This window comes from Lacerta agilis, chromosome 12, assembly GCF_009819535.1.
Source record: "Lacerta agilis isolate rLacAgi1 chromosome 12, rLacAgi1.pri, whole genome shotgun sequence".
Lineage (NCBI taxonomy): Eukaryota > Metazoa > Chordata > Lepidosauria > Squamata > Lacertidae > Lacerta > Lacerta agilis.
The window spans coordinates 1,258,173-1,280,369 of record NC_046323.1 but is presented as its reverse complement, the minus strand read 5'-3'; the positions used below and the strand labels follow the sequence as shown (position 1 = coordinate 1,280,369).

The 22,197-nt window shown below is 43.8% G+C and overlaps 1 protein-coding gene across 1 annotated transcript in view; it reads left to right on the top strand.

The window, feature by feature from the left end:
* Nucleotides 1-22,197, top strand: part of CNTNAP2 (contactin associated protein 2) — a 936,385-nt gene that overhangs the window by 560,363 nt on the left and 353,825 nt on the right. Inside the window, exon 9 of the mRNA XM_033166345.1 lies at nucleotides 9,495-9,644. Within this exon, the coding sequence (XP_033022236.1) occupies nucleotides 9,495-9,644 (150 nt within the window). The remainder of the gene's footprint in view (nucleotides 1-9,494; nucleotides 9,645-22,197) is intronic.

Here is a 22,197-nt window from a genome sequence, read left to right as displayed (position 1 = left end):
GAGGAGCAGGGGAGAGAGAATGAATAGGAACTTTGGCTATGTGCACCCATTTTATTCTGGAATCACTGGAGAATGTGCTTGTTTTTCCTATGCAGTACCACACAATTTAGATGTACTGCATATTTTTGCACCTAAAAAAGTGCTTGAAAAAATAGTTTCATTCTGTAAATAGAAGCTCATTGCAGATTGATTTTGCAATGTGTCCATATGAAAACTGATGGAGGGGGTCCTAGCAATGAGGGGTATGGATCTGTACCTGCCCAATGACATTGTGGATGATGGTGATGATGATCCTTTAAATTTGTATACTGCCCTTCATCTGAAGATCCCAGGGTGGTTCACAACATTAAATTGCAATCACCGCTTCCTTCTTCACCTAGGGCATGTGCAGAGAGGAAAAGGCATGGATAACCTAACCCAGGGTTTCAAGTGTGTATCAGGAAACCAGACCCACACTTGTGCATGACAGGATCTAGAATCAATCTAGATTGAAAGCACCGTGTTGAGGATGAGCATGAGCAATTCCAGATTGGGGGAAACTATGGTTTTGTGCTACAAATGGGTTAGTGACTATGCACCTTTATCTAAAGTCTCAATCACATCACAAAATTATTGTCTGTCAGGATCTGAATCCACAATGCACCTTACATAGGCAACCTATTTAAGAGGAATTCAGCATGTGTGCCAACCACCCTCCATCCTATGATGAAAAGAAGCAGACTTTTGACTGGCTGCTTGTGTGTGTGTGTGTGTGTGTGTGTGTGTGTGTGTGTTTTGTACTAATAGCTTAGAATGGATCAGATGATTCTCCTAGCCTTCTATAAAAGATTCCAAGTCAGACTTGCTCAGTGGTTTAAGCAACTATGAGACTGCTCTTGCTAGCTGTGGGTCAAGTTCACCTTGCTGCAGCTGCTTTTGTCTCCATGTCCCAGCATCAAGACCTAGAGCTGATAACAATATACATGCTCTGAATACATGCACATATCACTCTAGATGGTTGGGTCAAGTAATCCTTCAGATCTGTGTATCTTGAACCCTGCATGGGGAAAAGCTGTGTGTGTACGTGGTGAGTCATTTTGGAGCAGGAAGAAAGCAGGAAGAAAAAGTCTTGTGCTTCCCCCACCTTTAAAATGGATTTAGGGCTCTGTTGTGCACAATAGAATGTGGACATAACCCTTTATTTATTCCAAGTATTTTTACCCAGCCTTTCAGCCAAAGGGCTCCCAAAACTCCCTACGTAACATCCATAAAAAACCTGACAATCTCTGCCAGTGTGGTGTAGTGGTTAAGAGCGGCAGAGTCATTATCTGGGGAACTGGGTTCGTGTCTCCGCTCCTCCACATGCAGCTGCTGGGTGACCTTGGGCTAGTCACCCTTCTCTGAAGTCTCTCAGCCCCACTCACCTCACAGAGTGTTTGTTGTGGGGGAGGAAGGGAAAGGAGAATGTGAGCCGCTTGGAGACTCCTGAAGGGGAGTGAAAGGCGGGATATCTAGTCCAAACTCCTCCTCCTCCTCCTCCTCCTCCTCCTCCTCCTCCTCCTCCTCCTCTTCTGGCATCAGTTTTTTAAGTTGCATCCTTCAAGATGTGCAGAACCCCCTCAAAAAAGCAAGCCTTATGAAACTTTTGGCTTTGCTCAAAATTTCTCAGATGTTTCACGAAAGCAGGAGCCTGCCAAACTGCCAACTCTATTCTTAGGAAATACCAGTTTTGCTGAGGGCATTGAACATTTTCATTGGTCTTACCAAAACTTGTTTTGCTTCATTTAATTCCCCCAATTGTCTCTCCTAAGAAAGAACCTCCAAATTTGCCCTAAAATTGCGCTTCAGAGAAAATTCCTTGGTGGTTTTATACTAAGGGGGAAACAGTTAATGTGGACCCTATGGATATATTTCATGTAGGATTTGAGGGAACGATGTTTTCCCTGGGGATTGCCAAAACAATTGCATGGTGATTTTTCAATTTGTTGCCAGTATGAATAAACTCAAGGCAAAATATTCTGCTACAAGACTGCACTGCATCAATGTATGTGGCATGACTGTTAAAAGTAGTACGTGTAACCTCATTCTGTTCTCTAATTTAGCAGCTTGCTTTTCCAGTGTGCAACCAGTGCTTCACAATGCAGCAGCAGGCCATTTGATCAAAAGTTATGCTGTTACATCAAACACAGGCATTTTCTTGCTCTGCTGGTCTCTTGGGAGTGACAGCAAAGCTAATAGCTATATTAACTTTTCTGTAAGTTGAAGCATTTTTATGTGAGCACTCGAGCTTAAAAGAAACAGGTTTCCACTTTATCCTTTCTTTCTTCTGAGAGCAAGCGCTGGACACATGACAAAGAGCTAAATGAAGTGCTAAAGTTCTACATGAGAACAGAATTTCTAATGCTCCTGTTCCCTGTAGGAGTCCCCTGCCAATTTCCAGGCCACCTATGTGGGTCCAGTTGTCAGTGGCAACAGTGTCTGTGTTGGAATGAAAACTAAGTTGTGCTCACCCATGTTTAACTGACAGTGTCACGAGGTCCTTTGGGACAATCAGCTGACTGATTTATTACAATTCATCTCATGATTTGTGTGGCTCAATGATTTATCTTCATAAACAGCTCATGACAGCCTCTATTAAGCATCAGGATGATGTTACCCAGAGTAAAGGATGAGGCAAGGATAATTTGTTTTCATGATTTACTGACGATGCTCTCATAATTAGTCACCGTGTATGTGACAGGGCACTTAATGTATATGAAGTTCAGCGCTGAATCTCCAAGGATAGCAAAATGAGAGATGAAAGGACAGGGTGTGAGTTTTCTCTCTCTCTCCCTTTCTCACACAAACACACACAAAGCCTATGGCAAGGGTGAAATGGTGGGACCAGCCAGCCAAGCTGCACTGCTTTGTTCCAGTCCTGAACCCTGTGTGTCCAGTAGGACACACAGTCCCAAGGGCAATGCTAGAAAGTAGTCAGAAGTGAAACCAGTCCAATACCAGTCCAGGTCCAATACAACAAGCAAGGTCCCAATTCATACTGCAAGGCCAGGTTCCTGCCTCCGCAAAAGATCCAGGGTTGGAAAACCTGGGCTGAGTCACACAGGCCAGTGGTGTTCCCAAAGCAGCCAAGCTGTGGTCCATCAACAGAGAAAGTTGAGCAGGCTTTCCTTTTATCCCTTCCAATCTTGATTGATGCATCTCAGTTTGCTCTAGCTGAGCAGCTGTGTCTCTCCACTTGCCCTGAGCCAAATCCACCTGAGTGACCACAACCTCCTCCCAGACCTGAAGAGCCCCAGGATCCCCACTAGCGATCTGGGCTGTGTTCCCTTGCCTCCTCCCTCAGCCTCATGGAGTGCACTTCCCACTGTTCCCACCGTGTCCACAGAGATGGGGGCATCTCTGGTTCTGGTGATGTCCCCCCTCCCCTGGCTCCCATGAACTGTTAGCTGCCCCTGCAACATCCTCTGATGTCCCATGAGTACCTCCTAAGTCCCCCACCCCCTTCCCCATCTCCAGCTTGTCCTTCCTGTCAAGATCCTCTTCCCTTTCCTCGGTGTCCTGCCAGTTCATGACAGTGCCCAGCTGGCCAATGCTGCAGCAGGTGGGCAGCACACACCAATTTTATGTGAATCTCCCTTTAGTGTGTCACAAGCAAAGAACAGAAGTGAATCTGATTTGCTGTGCTTCTATAAAGAGTCTTTATAGAAGTTGCTCCTATTCATATCTAAGTGAACATGTCCAAGGGTAAGTTTTCTTAACCCACGTATGGTGTGAATTGAGCCAGTGGTTCCCACATAAAGGATACAGTACTTCCCCGCCCCTGCTATTTAAATACCTCATGGGCTCCTTCGCATGTCACAGAAGCTTCGTTTTTGCTGATGGATAATATTAGCTAGACGAGTATAATTTTATTTGCCTTTCAGGCCAGTAGCTCTCCTGCTGTGGATTGATGGCTAAAATGGAATCCTTTCTAAAGAAATTACATATGAATAAACAGTGAGGCAAATCTTTAGTTTTATTCACTGAATCAGAGCAGAGGTGAAGAAACTTGCTGCTGCTACTTTTCTTCAGATCTAGCAAGTTGCTAATTATACAGCATTAATTGCGTATGCAGCCTTGTTCATCCCGCCCTCCAGAGGGTTGATAAAAAGTGCTGCTAAAATATGCTTCCAGACAAAAGTTGTCTTTAAAGTGTCAATGCCATTGGGAGTGCCTAAGCATCTGGCAAACACTGTTAAATCTTCCTGCTTAGCTATCCTGAAAATTCACTGTTGCTTCACCTTCCTAAATTTTCGTTTATATATCATCAGAAGAAAATGTTGGCTTAAACCAAGAGGTTGTACAGAGGTGTGTGTGCATGCGCCCGCCGTGCACACACACAGAAACACTTGCATCAATGCTGTACATTTTTCAAAGAAAAACTAATGAAGATGCATTTCCAGTGTTTAATCACTACTAGTATTATAGAGAATCTGAAGGGAGGTTTTAGCCTCTGTTCTCCCCACCAAACAGCAGCCATCCACTATGAGATTTATGTTTACAATTTGGGGGGGGGTATTTTTGCTCCCACTTTAATTGTTTGTTCTTAATTTTACTCTCCATCTGGAAGTAAGTTGTATGTAGAGGTTTTAACATGGATATTCTAAGTGACAGACGGTAAAAGGAGAGAGAGAGAGAGAGAGTCGGTTGCCTTTGCCTAAAAGTCTCTCTCTGAGCAATCTTCCAGGCTGCTGCTTTACCTGCTTGACTTCCTGACTTACCTCCAGATTAATAATTCTGATAATGAGTATTCTTTTGCTCATACTTTAGAGTCAATAAATTGCTCTAAAATCCATTTAATGAAAAATAGCCTAACACTCGTTTACTTCAGTTGCACAGATCATTCCATACTGATTTGATCTCTCAAGATCAACTATAAAGACATTAGAGAATTAATTGCTGTAATGTTGTTTGAAGAATAATTAGCATATGGTGTCTTTTGCTATTTCTTACAAGATTTTTTGAATTTGCAAAAAAATAAAAATAAAATGGTACTCATTAAACCATTTCTTTCTCCATGTATCTTATAACAGAAACATCTGTTCCTTCTTGTTCAATCAAAGTGACAATCTCAAGAGTCCCAATTTTAAAAGTAATGCCATTTAAAAGAAATTCTAGCAAGACAGAATATGCTTCATTAACATATCTAATTTGCACATGAAAAAGAAGTTTCTGTGACTCGCAAGAGGGTTGTGGTTGCATGCTTTAAATAAGCAAGCTAAGAATTTACTAAAATAATGCATGAAAGAATAAAGGCAGCAAAATGCAGTTATAAATTGATACAAAATATTAAGTAGAGACTTCTAAGTGTATATTTATATCTGATGCATGTTCTACTTCTTGACCTGTACCAATTTTAATTTAAAATTATTTCTGTACACATGACACCAGTCAATGGACTTACATAGAGATTATCAGAAGTTCCTGTAAATTTGAAACTGTCAGATTTCCAATTGTGTTGCTTCAGGGTTCCTTGATGAATAAGGAGGAAAGAAAGATCTGAAACTGAATTTCACAATGTCAATTCCAGAGTGTGACAAAGAGAGGGACCTCAGGAGTCCAATTTTTTTCCAGCACGGCTAAAAATAGAGAGAAGCCCAGGGAACTGAATCAGTTTGCTGGATATATTTATACCTCACATTTCAAAGTTTTATTTCTAGCACAGTTTACAAAAAAAGTACTGTAAACAATAAAATCAGGAATTATTGAAACATAAGGACTCTTATGTGGAGATTTGGTGGAATCTTGCAGAAGCGCCTCATGATTGGTTCTGTTTTCTTCTTGTTATTAGCTCCCTTGAGTCCTTTAGTCAAAGTAAGTGTGCATGCCACATGTTCTAGACAAGAGCATGGCTGTCAGGAGCAGTTTTGCAGCACAATTCTTATGACTTTTAGCAAATTAGCCAAGTCATATGATATACAGTAAGCCTGCAAGTTACATGGGGGTTATATTCCAGGGATCACGCCTAATGCCAAAATCACAAATAGTCAAAACACACTGGGTTCAGTGGCAGGTGGGACTTCCCCCTTTCCTCCCCCTGTTTAACTGAAATATGCATCTCAGGTGTCAAAGGCTGGCGTAAAGAGCTGCAACTTCAGCATTTGTTGAAGGCTGTATAGTAAAGGTGCCAGATGGACCTCTGTGGGGAGGGAGTGCCACAACTTGGGGGCTGTCACAGAGTATTCTGAGCCACCAATTGTTTCTAGGATGCCATTAATTTTAGGGTCCAGTCAATTAACCAGCTACAAATCCACCTAATAGTTACAGTGTGACATATTACCAGCTTCTCTGCAAGAACCAAGACCAAGATTGTGATATTTGGTGAACACAGTCCTAGGTGTAGATAGTGCTTGGATCAGCAGGCGCTAGAACAAACTCACTCATTTAGGTACCTGGGTGCACTTTTTAGTGAATGTGATATGGAGTTAATGAAAGCCAAAGCACAGAAACCCCTGGGGGCACTGATGAAGTAAGGGAGAGCAGCTGATTGAACCCACCCTAAGTGCTTGCTCAAATGCTCTATGGAGGTGAAATCTGGGCTCTGATTCACACTCCATTCGAATCCGTTTGAAGTTTTGGAATCTGTGCAGAATAACTTTTTTCAGAAGCTCTTCTTCATACAGAATACAGGTGGCCAACAAGGCAATACGTTGTTAAATTAAAAAATACTTTAAAAAATTGCTACCATGCCAATTGGGCATTTTCCTGCTTTGTGCTACATGAATTTGGGTGATAAGCAATTCTGGGAAGTAGCTGCTCAATATAGACTATTAAACTGTTATTCTTTCCTGGAACTGAGCTTGGCTTTGAATAAGGGTCAGGTGAGGGATTGGCTCTTCTGATGGAGTCTAGGACTTGCAACTAATTTAGAACACCAGATTTTCCTCTTGGTATCTACTCTTGTGAACAGAGCATTTTAGAGCTAGTTATCTGATCAAACTGTCACCATTTTCCCTAAGAAAAGCCTTTCTTGAGCTGTGTTTCCAAGTGATGTCCACTGCAGTCTTGGGTGGCTGCTACAAGAAGGTCCTGTATGGTCAGTCTCATGTGGAAGACATCACTCATTATTTGTTCGCCTGCCCCTTCTCTAGAAACCCACGAGATCACTTTCTGAAACCTTTGTTCACACAAGCAAGCAGGTACACCCTGGTAGAAATGGTCCAGTTTCTTTTGGGTGTCAATAATAGCTTCAGAACACACAAGGCAACCATCTATGCACTGGCTGCAAAAAAGGAAGGAAGGAAGGGAAAGGAACTTAGATAATACCTCTATCCTTGCAGAAGGCACAGATTTCTGATCGCTGAATTTGCACTCCGCTTGCTCCAAGACCAGGTATACCAGCCTCCTTTTTCTTTCACTTCAGTGTGAGTCTGTGGCAATTTGCTGCAGTCACTCACTCTCTAGGCTTTTGGGTACTCTTTTATTCCGCTCTGGTCAGACCTCACCTGGAATACTGTGTCCAGTTCTGGGCACCACAGTTCAAGAAGGATACTGACAAGCTGGAAGGTGTCCAGAGGAGGGCAACCAAAATGGTCAAAGGCCTGGAAACAATGCCTTATGAGGAACGGCTTAGGGAGCTGGGTATGTTTAGCCTGGAGAAGAGAAGGTTAAGGGGTGATATGATAGCCATGTTCAAATATATAAAAGGATGTCATATAGAGGAGGGTGAAAGGTTGTTTTCTGCTGCTCCAGAGAAGCGGACGCGGAGCAATGGATTCAAACTACAAGAAAGAAGATTCCTCCTAAACATTAGGAAGAACTTCCTGACAGTAAGAGCTGTTTGACAGTGGAATATGCTGCCAAGGAGTGTGGTGGAGTCTCCTTCTTTGGAGGTCTTGAAGCGGAGGCTTGACAGCCATCTGTCAGGAATGCTTTGATGGTGTTTCCTGCTTGGCAGGGGGTTGGACTGGATGGCCCTTGGGGTCTCTTCCAACTCTAGGATTCTATTCTGTTCTGTTCTGTTTTACCCTTTAGGATTAAGGGGTGGGAGTGTACTAATTAATTAGTTGCTGCCCACATACTCTGTAACCTGCAGTCTAAAGCACTATGCATTTACTCCTTGTCTTTCTTTTATGTGTCATAAACCAATCTTTTTCTACTTCCTGGTGTGACAAGGGCTTTATTGTGTATAAGAGCACATTTTAAATGGATGCCTGCCCGACTCCATGCAAAATCTTCCAGTCCTTTCAGGCGTGTGTGTTGGGTTCAAATATGTGCTGGATATGCATGTGGGTTCAGTCGCATGCCTCGTAACAATGTGCACTAGGGCTGTAGTTCTCTGCATAGATAATTCTGAGTAAATAGGATTGAGCAACAAGCTGTGTTCCACATTTTCTCTTCATTCTGGTTACAACAATTATCTCTAGAGAAGCCTTGTGCTTTGTCAGCAGCAGTCTAATGATTTGCTCGTGGTTATCTTTGGGAATGTGATGGTTTTTTAAAAATAAACTATCCACCTGAATTAAATCACACTACTTGGATCAAATAATTTTTTTTGTATGTCCTTGCCTTAATATTCTTCAATAAATAATATGTGAACCAGTCATGTTTCTAAGGTCAGTATTCAATACTAAGGTCAGTATTGGAGTGAATAAGGTTTATGTTACAGGGACTATCCAAACTTTGGTGAAAGTCAGCATTCATATATTGTAATCCCAATCACTGTGCTCCACTTTCTGGCAAGAGACCCAAGTGAGGTGTAGCAGAACAAACTTAAACAGACAACAATCTGGATTAAAAATGTGCCAGGGATTATGGCCTCCCCAAGATGTCAATCTACTGAGGTGGCTGCCCTAAGGCCACCACTGGAAGCTCTAAGTCTCGTCTGCCCCACCCTTGGCTTCTGAACAGAGACCCACTGAGACCCTCTAATGGGGTACCCTGAATACGCCACTGGTTTACGAGAGGGTGATGCTTAAAGACTAGGATTCCACCCAGTGCCTTAACCTCCCAAAGCTGCGATGTTTTGCCCTAACCTTGACCAGGCACGGCTGCAGCCATTGCCTGGCCAGCCAGCAAGGCACTTCCCATTTGGTGGGACCTCTGATTGGCCCATTTGAGGCAGGGTTCTGGCACTGGCTGAGGAATACCCCAATGGCTGGCGAACATGTAAGAGCTGTCTGCCCGGATGGTGGCTGAGAGCGAGGGGCTGCAACCCTCTGAAAGGGTGAGCGTCCATTATTCTCCAATAGAGATACTTCACTTCTCCAGACATACGCAAGGGAATGTGGGAAATTTTATTGGGTGACAGCTGTCACCATTCATTTGGATATCTTTTACTTTAAGACATTCAGCTGTCACCTAATTTTGCACATGTTGAATGTTTCCAAATGTTGACTGATACATGACTTCTTGCACAACTAGTCTGACAATATTCTACAGCTAAACCTATCCCGCTGTCCCAGGGGATTCAAGACAGATTAGGAAATGGAAAGATAACCAAACTGAAGCAAGCTGTCTCTTTCTCCCACTTGCAGGGGCTGGACTCAATGACGGGCAGTGGCATGAGGTTCGGTTCTTAGCAAAGGAAAATTTTGCAGTGCTCACCATTGACGGCGATGAAGCCTCTTCCGTTCGAAGTAACAGCCCTCTGAAAGTTTTGACGGGAGAGAAATATCTGTTTGGAGGTAAAGATTTTCACTATAAGTTCTGAGAAGAGTGTTTTTGAAAGGGGAACATTTGGCTTTCAAGAAGGTCTTTCCTTGTGAACAATGCAAATCACATCACCATAAATGTTTTCATTCTTAAAATGGTTTTGATTTTACAGTTAGGAGACTCCTGTCAAACAGTGCTCTGCTTAAGGTGTGAGCTAGCAATGCATGCACATCCTTTTCTACAGTAGAGACACACTACCTTAAGTTGCATTTTCAGAGTAAACTCATCTGAGCTGAATATCCATCCGTTTTGAAATTCACATTGAACAAGGTTGAGCTCTTTTGTATGTAAACTGAACTTGTTTGAAAATCTACTGTCTTTGAGGCCCTTTCAAAAGTGAACAGCTTCCCAGCCTGGGCGCGATGAAGTGCCCAGGCAAATCCTAAAGGAGCCCTCTCAGAGAAGTGTTGCAGCATTGACTGTGGAAAGGCTCAAGGAATTCAACATTCACACATTCCACTAGGAACTGACCTATTTTCACCTTCCAGACTAATGTGCAGATCAGAATTTAGTCATCTATCCAATTTCATACTTCCTCCATTACAGTTCTCTGCTCAAAAAAAGTGTCAAAATATGTTTAGAAATGTGTGTTTTGCGAGAAAATGCATTTTTAAATATGTATTGTTATTGAGATCTAAACAATCTAAAAAACTCATTAATGTGAAAAGGGGATAAAAAATTGACATAGGCCAGAAATATATTTATTTGTCTTTCCGTACTTATCCGAAAGATCTATGCAACCAGTGGAGAGTGCAAAACCCCCAAGCAGGTCCTGTCAGGAACTTCCTGGGTAATCCATGGCCTCTTGAAAGGTTGTGTGTGAGAGAGTGGAAGGATCTACTGTATAGCCGTGCCACAAATGATATAGGAAACATTCCTGAAAGCTGGAACCTCCAGGCCATGGATAGCCTCATAGAGGGAGGTATCTGGCAGGTCCTGTAGATGAGGGAGATTGGCTTTGGGTCCTTTATTCCTTTATTCCTCTAGAGCTTGTATGCTCTGCGAAGTGTGACCAGATCTCAACCATTCATATTGATTGTTTTAAATGCCTATATTTCTGTTTGGATTTAAAAGGGGACGGGGGACGGGAAATGTTTCCATCCCAGTAGACTGACAGATGACATTGATATAAAGATGCCTCTGCCTGTATCACAAATTTAAAAAAAAAAAAACAACCCACACATTTCAAGGTTACACTCATTTCATTACATTTTGCTTCATTTCATTTCATTATCTCTCATCCATAGAAGTATTAAAAACACATGTGGAAATTAGTGTTTAAATAGTCTTACAAAAAGCTAATATACACTTCATTAAGGATAGGCTCAAATACTCTCAATACGAATGGCTCACTCTCTGAAAAACATGTCCTCTTCTGGCAATGACGATAATGAAGAGGCTCCTCCATGGCCGGCGCTTGTCATACATAAATATGGGCATATTAAGAATGATCCATGGGCAAGCAGAGCCTTTGTTCTCCATTCGCGGCTGCCTTTCCCAAAGTACTGTGGACTTCAATAAAGAGTTCTGAGTATCTGTCATTTTCCTTCTGTCCCTCTCTCTGGAAGTCAGTGGAGGTTTCTGAAGGAAAAGCGTATTGCTATTGATTGCCATCTGCACAACCCATGACAAAAAGAAAACAAACTGAAAAAAGGAAGATTTATTAATGTATAGCCTTTCCTATTTCACAGGGCATACATGTTGGGTATAAAGTGTTCTCTATTGAGTTGAAATTAATATTTGCAGATATTTGGAATTTGCTACCCAAGGCTTGAATGTTTTACTTCAAAACTGAGTGCTTTAGACCTTGGCATTTCATGAGATGCATAAGGTGAAATACCAATATAACTGCATGTCATATATCAAATCCCTCCAAATATTAAATAGCATTGTTCATCAGCTATGAAATGTTTCATGTTTTCTAACAAATATTGTCAAATGACAGTCAGCTAGAAATTGTTGAAATCAAATCTTCACATCAAGTCCCATAGGAAGTCAAGCACTTAGAGAATATACCAGACTCACTGGAGAATAGTCTGCCCCTCTTAATGGGAAGGTGCCCAGGTCGTAGCCTGGCCTGCGGTTTGGGGAGCTGTTCTTCAGTCTCACCTGGAGGCATCATGCTGGCTTCCCTTGGATTGGGGCCTAGATACTTGCACCTGAATGAAAACAGGTAAAGCCAGTAATTTCATATTGAGCAAGCTGAAACTTCAAATGATGTATACAAACCTATGTGTGAAAATGGATGGTTGGAAGGGCTGCAAGCTATGGATAACTTGTTTAATGTGCTTTAATTCACGTATGTTTTATGACCTAAAGTCAGAAGCAGAGGAGAGGCCCAAAACAAAAGGAGCACAGGAGGCTAATAGCTACGTTGGTGGCCTTTTGAAACTGTTCCAAAGGCCCATTGGGTGGAAATGGTTTACATTTCTTTTAATTTAGTCTCCCAAAGGTAATTTGACTCATCAAGAATAAACTCATTTGGATTTTGCAGTGCGTATTTTTAGAAGTCTGGTCACACATGCTATGATTTTTACTCTTTGAAACCTATTCCCAAGAAAGGTGCATAAATGTCACATCTAAAATACTACAAGTTTCCCCCAAGCAGGATTTCAGAAACAAGCCTCTGTGCAGTATTGCTGTGTCTTTGTAGCATACATAAAGCAACATCTTTTTGGAAAGTTACCTTTTCAAAAATGCAACGCTCTCACACCACTGTGAATATTCCTTGTAGATTTTTGTGTGTGTGGTGAATTGTGTGTTTCTCTGCCTGCATTAAATGCTTGGGATGGGAGCTGATTGAGTCTAACAGTGATCATATGGAATTCTGTTCGAAACCAACTGAAAATACTTAACTCTTTTTTTTGTGGGGCTTTTTCCAAGCCAAGGCTTGAGCCTTGGAATCTGTTTTCCACTTTAGAACTCAGCCATGGAAGATGCAAAGTTTGATACAGAGGCTTATTGGGATATTACGCTTTGTTCTGTTCAAGCAGCTCCGTCTCAGCCTCTGCCTGTACATGTCCTGGATGCTTCTTCTTCAGTACTTCAGGGCCATATCAGGATGTGCATCTATGGCTATAAATAGGAGGGCATCTTGATACCCGCCGTACAATTATGACCAGTGGTTCACTGGAAGCTCAATAAACTTCTTTGCTGCTTGCCTGAGAGAGCAAATATAAGGCAGTTGTGAAATATCTGGCAGGCCACAGCACACAGCTTGAATGCAGGCTGTTTTCAACTAGCTGGGCCATGAGATGTGCAGGCCAGATGTGGCCCTATAGTGTGCGTGACACTTGATGGAATCAGGCAAGCAAGGAAAGCAAACCCAAAGCCATATATAGTTAAATTTTAATAGTGGGAGAGACAGCAAAGAGGGTAGAATATGAAGTAGCAAGTTAGTCTTAGACAGTGACATAGTGCAGGCATGGGCAGGGGGGTCATCATCCTGGGCACATTTTTTGAGCCCCGAAATCCGAGGCCCCGGGGGTGCTGACTGTGAACAAAGCAGCTCGGACCAAAAGGCCTGCTGTCCCAAAGCACCCGGACTCCTAGGGCTACCCCTCAGACTAGCCAGAACTGGAATCCTAGAAGGCTGGAATTGAGAAAGCAAAGCCCCTGAAGGGTTATAAGCCTCGCTCCCCTCGCTCACATCCGAAGGACCACAAGCCTCAAAAACAGTAGATGACGTGGAGGGGCCAGACTGTGACTCAGGCTGCCCACCAAATTGCCGGGCCAGTGCCTCCAGTTCAGAATTAAACCTTGCAATGGCAGCAGGGTCTGAACCAATTTTAGCCACAATTGCACCTCAGCGATCCAGCGTATGCTGAGGAACTGCTGAGGCTGGCGCTGAATGCAGAGATTGTGACGGAACCCTAATCATCCTTTTAGAAGGGAGAGCAGGACTGGGATTTCTTTTAATAGGCATCTCAATCCCTTTCTTGCTGGGTGGGGGGTATTACTTAAAGCACCCGCAATAGACAAATGGCGCTCCCGCCAAAACAAGATAGGCTGAATCTCTCCCAATGCAGAAGGGAACCCAAAATGGCTTCCAGGCTAAAAAGAGGGGGGGGGGATTCCCACCCTTAAGAAATTCCGGCCAGCCTTTTAAAACAAAACGGTTGAAAGACAGACTGCGATACGGGAGAGGGAACTGTCAATAATGCAAATGAAATCAGTTGCACGCAGTCGCCCAAGGCAGCAGCCATCACAAATCCCCCAAGGCTGTGCTAAGGCTATAAAGCCCCAAAACCGCTAGCTCAAATAATGAAATAGAAGCCACTGTAAATCACGCCCCAAGGGCAGAAATTATACCGGCAGCGGCAAGCTCCCTAAACCGGGAGCACTCAGGGGCTGAAAGCCCCATGGGGTGAAAGCCCCACAGAAGGGAAGGGAAGGGAAGGAAAGGGGAAGGGATTAACTAAAATTTAGGAGAAGGTGGGTTAAGGAATTGAAATAAAAGAAATTAAGGGGATAATGGAAAGATATCACCAAAGGTGATTGTCGAAGCAAGTCTCTTGGTTGCACAGGACACGCTGTTAGCTGTTCTGATGCACGAGCCAAAAGAGGAAGCTCTGGGTCACGTGCATGTGTATAAATAGGTCCCTCGGCCCATTTGGACTGCGCCCCATTGAGCAATGAGATTTCACCCAGCAATGAGCTACCTGCCAATCGAGTGTTGTGGCCGACCAATATACTCACCCACAACCAGGAGGCCAGTCTCCAGGTCTCACCGCGCACATACCCTCTTTTAGGGAGGACACGCTATATCAGAAGGCATTGTCACGGCCTTTCCAGTTGCGGTGTGCGGAACTGAGCCAGAAGGGAATGCTTTATTCCTATGCCTGTGAGTATATCACGTGGAGTGCTTTCACTGTCTTTGTCTTTTGTTGTGCTTAGGATGCTTTCTTTCCAGAAGATTCAGAGATAGTCTTAAGGGACTTTAAACAAGGAAAAGGGGGAAAGACAATGTGCATTTAGTTCTTTGGGTTATGAAAAGATGTGTGCATCTGCACAGATTGTGTATCTGTCTACGTTGGTAGGACACGTGCAATGTATCTTGGTTTAAGTGTCCATGACCTTGGACATTCCCCCCCCCCAAATACATCCCTTTAATTCCCTTTCCTTTTCCCAGGAATTGAGCGTTTTAAAGAAGCGAGCCTCCCCCCCCCCGCCCCTCTTGAGAACTGTGTTGCCTTTTGTTGCTTTGGCAATTATGTGCATAAAACAAAAGAGCTTTGGAGGAAAAATGAGACCATTAAGCACAACAGAAAATGTTTGAACATTTAGATGTGAGAGCTTTTATGTGCCTCCTTATGCCTTATGCTCAGGGGAATAAAAGGAGAGAGAACGGTCCGCAAAATGGTTCCATCCAGGCCTGCTTTTCATTCTTCTCCCATTTTGATTTTCAAATAAAAAAATAGTGAGAGAACTAAATGGCGAGAATATTTCTTGTTGACTGTCAGCATGTTCCTTCTCTGGCAGTATCTGCTGCACTTTCACTACTGCCGTTTATTAAGTAGCCAAAGCGGCCAAGTGGTGCCAGCCTGTTCTTGCAGAGACATTCAGGTCTAGGACTTCACTGAGGACAACCGGAAGCAGCCCAGAGGACAAACAACCAAATCTGAACCTTTAAAAAACAAAGCTCAGACTGAAATACAGACATCCTTTGGAATTTGCACAGCTACAAATTTTACAATGTCAAGTAATGTGTACAAAAATGGACATTCCAGGGTAAACATAAAAATGTATGTATTAGTGAAATTGACATGCAAAAATGCATTATTTTAGGGGGAAATACTTTTTCAAAATGTACAAATTAGGCAAAAGTAAATACTAAAAGTGTTTATTAGGAGAAAATTGCACAAAATGCTAATTTTCAATTGGCCATTTAAAAAAGCAAATTCCTGCAGAAGTCCGGAGAATGGAATTTAAGATGGCAGAATGTGAAATCAAGTGAGCTGTAATTGGCAGATTCATCCATTTATAGCTGAGAGGGCAGACTCCGCATCCTGCATCGGTCTCATCCAATTGGGAATAACTTACTATAGGGGTTCCCAATCTCTCTCCCCCCGCCCCCGGCGCCAGACCACCTGAAAATCATTGAGTGTCTTGGTAGACCACTTATCTTTTCTTGGCATGTTGTCACCATTGCAGTGGGGTGTGCTAGATGCTATATGATTTTAAGGTATCTTTTTATTGCTTCTCACATTTATTGTATATTGCATTTTATTGTGTTACAATTTGAATTCCATAGAATTGGGGGCAATATATTTTACAGTTTACAGTTAGAAAATGGTACAGTGGACTGCTTTGAAAATTGCAGTGTCAGAGAGGCAAGTTTGAGGATGGTCTGTTGAATTTGGGATAGAAAGGATAAGAAGTGGTTTATAGAATCATAGAGTTGGAAGAGACCACAAGGGCCATCCAGTCCAACCCCCGTGTTCAGGTTTAGCTTGAACACTTCAGAAAAGGGAGAGAGGGAAAGGGGGAGAAATAGCACAGGTGCCATTTATTTGTTTGTTTAGCCATAAAATTTATATGTTGCTTGATTGTAGAAACAACAACACTCAAATTGGTTTACAAAAAGATAAAACATAAAAATTGAGAAAAGTTTATAACCATACTTAAAACTTTCTAAGCATCTGAGTAGGTTTGTCTGAACAAGAATGTTTTCAGCAGTGCCAAAAGAGTCCAGTGTCGGTGCCTGTTTGACCTCAAGAGACAGGGAGTTCCAGAGTGTAGTGCTGCTATGCTAAATGGTCGGCTTCTTACAAATTCCTCACAGGTTCCTGCGCTATTCCCAGCGGTCATTCCTCTGGTCACTGCAGGGGAAGCAGGATCTGTCTGTCTCCAGGGCCTGCAAGGGATTCCAGTAGGGCACGGTTGATGTTGCCAGCCTGCATGTCACATTTGCAGATATTTTTGTAATGCATTCATCTATTCTTGAAGCAACCAATGCATGAACTACTGGAATGGTCACTCATATAATGACCAGCTGGAAACAGTTTGGGGCCAGAAGATGCCTGATGGAGCAAGCCCTGCTTCTGATATCTTCCACTGAGACAGCCTCTTGGAATGATTGCTGCTAGGTGACAGTTGAGGCAAATGCTTAGTTTACCTGAGAAGAGAGTTGTTGGCCTAGAATCCTTGCACAGAATTGTAGAGTTGGAAGAGTCCCTGAGTGCTGCGGAGCGCTGCGAGGGCCCGAGGCCGGACGTGGAGGTGGTGGAGCAGGAAACGGCGGCGGTCAGGAGGCGTTGTGTGTGGGCAGCTCAGGCAGCATCGCCGCTGGGGTCCCTTTGTGGCTCAGTCGCTGCCCCTCCAGGTCTCCCGCTTCCCCTCACCTTTGCAACCTTCCACTGTTGGAGGAGTTTGGATTGTTGTCAAGAAATAATAATAATAATAATAATAATAATAATAATTTATTTATATCCCACCCATCTGGCCGGGTCTCCCCAGAAAAGCTTGGTGTCTCTCTCTCTGTGCACACCCGCGCCAGTCTACTCATGTGAGGCAGCCCTTTTTGCAAGTTCCCCCTGTCCCTTTTTTATGGCGGGTGTGCAGGTGTGTGTGAGGAGAATGCAGATCCATGTAGCCTTTGCAAGTTTTACCATACTTTCCCCTCTGTTAGACGCCCCCGTGTATAAGACTCCCCCCCCCCATTTTCAGGGACTCAATTTTAAGAAAATGAAGGGAGATGACCCAGAGTTGTTGATCCTCTCCCCCACGCAGCTGCGGGCAGGAAACACACCCTAGATCATTTCCCGCATGCAGGTAGGGAGTGTTTCCCTCGCACAGCAGCATCGGGGGAAGTTGCGCTCCACTTGGTTGGCCAGACTGCACCTTCCCTCATGCCACTGCGTGCAGGAGCACAGCAGCGTTGGGGGAAGCAGTGTGCCGCCAGCCAGCACCCCCAGATCACTCCCCACTCGCTGCGGCATCGGGAGAAGCTGTGCACCACTAGCCAGTGCCCCCAGATCGCTCCCTGCGCGCAGCAGCATTTCCCCCCCCCCCATGCCACTATCCATGTATTGGGCGGCCCCAGTTTTTTGACACGATTTTTGTGTCAAAAAACATTGTCCAATACACGGAAAAATACAGTAACTTCTTCTGGAAGGGGTTGGGTCTCTCCATGGAGAGATCTCTGAAGGGGGGCAGGTTGGTGAGGGCGGGTGGGTGCCACCCAGTGCTACCATTTTAATCTAGGGTGGCGGAAGAAGCCAGGGTGGGGGTGAGGTGGGGTGGAACTCTCTATTTCTAGCCCCTGCAAGTTCCAAAGCAGAGAAGCCTTTGAAAAGTGCAGCTACCTCCTGAATTTGACCCACCCACCCACTCTGCTTTCTCTCTTATCTTCCTCTCCCTTTCCTGGCTTACCCTTTCGCTGCCATTCCCGTGGCTCCCACATTTTGCTGTGTTTTGGGGGGTTGTGGGGGAGAGAAATGGCTGCCCATGATTATTTAGCTTTTAGCTTTTATTAACCCTATGTGAAAGTCAGAGGCCTACTTTATTTGATTTGCGGAGAGGGGAAAAGATCGCTCTAGGAGACAGGAAAAGGAATCCTACGTTTGTGTTATGTATTGAAGTTCTCACCCTAGGCCACTAGGGGTGTGTGTGTATAGTTCATTTTGCTGCAGTTTTCACTCAGGTCCGCACATGCAAATGAAGGATTGAAAAGTGACATTCAGGGATTGGGTAACTACAGAAAGTTGTTACTGTTGCATTGTAGCTGAGTTCTATATAAGCAGGCTGCTGAGCCCTTCAGCTCACTTCTGTTCCAGCCTGAGAATAAACAAGAGCTGCCTGAAAATCACTGTGTCGTCTGCTGTGTCCACCCACAACTTAACAGTTTGCACTCACAAGCTCTACAATGGCGTATTCGATCAGTGAATGATTCTCTCCTAACATAAATTAGCAGGCCCATACTTCCCATTGAAATACTTATAAGTTTATGTTGATTAAAATCGTTCTTCATTTTAAATATTGTATTGTTTTTCCTATTTTTTGTGACTACAAATAAAATATGTGCAGTGTGCATAGGAATTCGTTCTTTTTTTTTTTCAAACTATAGTCTGAGGGACAGTGAACCGGCCCCCTGTTTTAAAAGTATGAGGACCCCCCGGTCTAGGATTTCCCCATTCCCTGCTGTAAGCGCAGTTGCTCTTGTGTCCTGCTTGGCTTCCCATAAACATTTGGTTGGCCGCTCTGCAAACAAAAGCTGGACTAGATGGGCCTTTGATCTGATCCAGAATGGCTCTTATGATGCTATTATGCTCTGGGATGTATAAAGTGCAGCTGTCTCATGAAAAACCTTGTAGTAGAGGGGCAATCTCACAATGGATTTCCAGATGGTCAGAAAAAAATGTTTAATAGTATGGCAGCTTCTATCCGTAAAAGGCCTTTGCTGTGAGTCATAGTCACAGAATTATAGATTTGGAAGGGACTACAAAGTATGAAGGCAGTTACGACTCGACTGGAGAGGCCCCAAGATAGCTCTAGAATGACCTATTGTCTAGGATATGTAACTGCAAAGGAGATGGCGGATGCTCTTGTATTCTAAAGGGCAGTAGTCATTATTCATAATAATAATAATAATAATAATAATGATAATAATAATAATAATTTATTTATATCCTGCTCATGTGGCTGGGCTTCCCCAACCCCTCTGGGCGGCTTCCAACAAAATATTAAAGCACAATAATCCATCAAACATTAAAAGCTTCCCTAAGCAGGGCTGCCTTCAGATGTCTTCTAAAAGTCTGGTAGTTGTTCTCTTTGACATCTGGTGGGAGGGCGTTCCACAGGGTGGGTGCCACTACCGAAAAGGCCCTCTGCCTGGTTCCCTGTAACTTGGCTTCTCGCAGTGAGGGAACCGCCAGAAGACCCTTGGCGCTGGACCTCAGTGTCCAGGTGGAGGGTGGAGAAGCTCCTTCAGATATACTGGAACGAGGCCATTTACAAGAGAGTCATAGAATTGTAGAAGGGACCCAAGGGACATCCAGCAGGGAATCCCCAAGGTATAAAGGAGTGAGGAGAAAATCTTCAGAACATGCAGGGAACAAAGAAAAGAAAAGAAAAGAAAGAAAGAAAGAAAGAGAAAGAAAGAAAGAAAGAAAGAAAGAAAGAAAGAAAGAAAGGTGTGTGCTTGTGGCAGAGGGAGGACTGTGTTCCTATTTCCTTTAAGAGTTGAGGTTTATGTTTGTCACTGAAGGAAGGCTCTCCTGCCTCTTTCCCCAAAGAAACATGAAGCTGCCCATCTTGTGTTCTTTGTAGCTCAGTATTGTCTACACTGACTGGCAGCGCCCCTCCAGGATTTCAGACAGGAGCCCCTCCCAAATCTACCAGGAGATGATGGGGATTGAACTGGGAGCTTCTGAATGGAAAGCATGGCTACCACTGAGCTAGGACTCTTCTCCAAACATTCCAGGACTCAGAAAAAGTGGGGAGAGGGTTTAGGCTCCCCCTCCCCAAACACACTCCCAGGCAACAGTTTGTCAGGAATATTACCTGTGGCCAGTTATTTCGGGGGGGGGGGAGTTACCAATCCACAGAGAAATATGCACCTAGACACACCTCTTGAGAGCAGTTGCACAGGTCCGTTTGAGAGATATGCCTGGCAAGCCATTCCTGCAAAGAAGTGTTTGAAGCAGATATTTTGTAAGGCTCTGCTAATCAATACCAGAGGTCTAGGTAAGGGGACTGAAAACCCCAGAGAGACAAAATACATGAGAAATTCAGATACATTTCTCTCATTCAGACACTTGTGTTTGTAAATTGTTGACTATTTCTGACAAAAAATTCTGACCCAAAATGCTGCTTATTTCTGACAAAAGCCCCAAGGAGGTATAGCATTGTTGAACTCACAGAGGGGGGAAAGGATTCAAGAAGTTAAATGCTAAAAACATTCAATATTCAACAAGAGATTAACAAAGTGGTACCTCTGGTTAAGAACTTAATTCGTTCCGGAGGTCTGTTCTTAACCTGAAACTGTTCTTAACCTGAAGCACCACTTTAGCTAATGGGGCCTCCCGCTGCCGCTGTGCCGCCAGAGCACGATTTCTGTTCTTATCCTGAAACAAAGTTCTTAACCTGAGGTACTACTTCTGGGTTAGCAGAGTATGTAACCTGAAGCGTCTGTAACCCGAAGCATTTGTAACCCGAGGTACCACTGTAGTCATTGAAGCCTTCTGCACAGACCACCCAAACAGATGAGGACACAATCTGTCTGTGCTGCCTGTATCTACAGGGCTTAGTGGAGCCCCCTGGCCCTGTGGGGCTGGTGATTCCATGGAAAGGAGTCTGAGGCAGCGCAGCATCTATTTGCACCAGGTGAGAGTGAGCTCTGCACCTCCCTGTTCCCTGGGGAGGGACCAATGTAAGCCTTATGCCTGCTCCTTGGAACTCAGGCGGCTGCGAAACAGAACATGTATTTATTTAACGTTACTTTTCCGCTTCATAAGTATCCCTGCAATCAATTCTTTGAAGTGGTGTCGGCTCCTCCTCCTTTTTAAAAAGTTATCTCATTTCAACAATCATTTGAACAAACTTCCTTGCAGCTAACAATTCTGCTCCAGCAAATGGATAGTGAGTGAAATTTAAGATCTCATGGGATTGTCTATGATTTCTTTTGTGATAATGTAAACTAAATTGAAGCTGGAACTAACAAAGGTTGGCAAAAAGGCTGCTGGGAATCGCCTTGTTTCATGTTCCTTGTCCTCTGAGCAGCAGGAAGAGTAGGTCAGCTTTGCAGGCTCTGCTTTCTTCAAAGAGGCAACAATGGGCTTTGTTTGCAAATACGAAGACTTGTGGCATATTTGCAACTCTCTCAGGGGCATAGCAAGGGGGCGGGGGCAGGCCGCCCCAGGTTACATAATGGAGGGGGTGACAAATTATCAAGGAACAATTTGGGGGGGTCTTACCTTACTATACCAGGGATTATATAGCTATATATGAAATTTCATGCATATCGGTTAATATCTTGACCCTCCTCCATCAAAATAGCTGTTTACTTGGCTGTTTTCCTATGTTGTGAAGGCTGAAATTTCAGTTCAGTGGAGCACTTACTGTTCCCAACCCTAACCCTGTGGAAAGCCATCTAATTAGACTTTAATTTGATTTTGAGATGTTTTTAGGAGGTAATTTAATTATTGTTTGATTTTATACCAATGTTATGTATCTGATGTTAGCCACCCTGAGCCCGACTTCGGCCGGGGAGGGTGGGATATAAATAAAAGTTTTTTATTAATAATTGTTATTATTCCTTTGTAAGAAAATATGAAATAATGTAAAACAATTTTTGCGGGGGGGGGCGGAATCAATGGGGGGCTTGACAAGAAATTTTCCGCACCGGGTACCACCTGACCTTCCCATGCGGGGGGGGGGGGGGGTTTGACAAAAAAAATTTGCCCCCGGGTACCAATTTACCTTGCTACGCCCCTGAACTCTCTACTTATAGCTGCATAGGTTGAGCAGGTTATAGGGAGCACAGCCTAGAGTTGGTCTCACAGCTCTTGTCCCTTCCCACCTCCA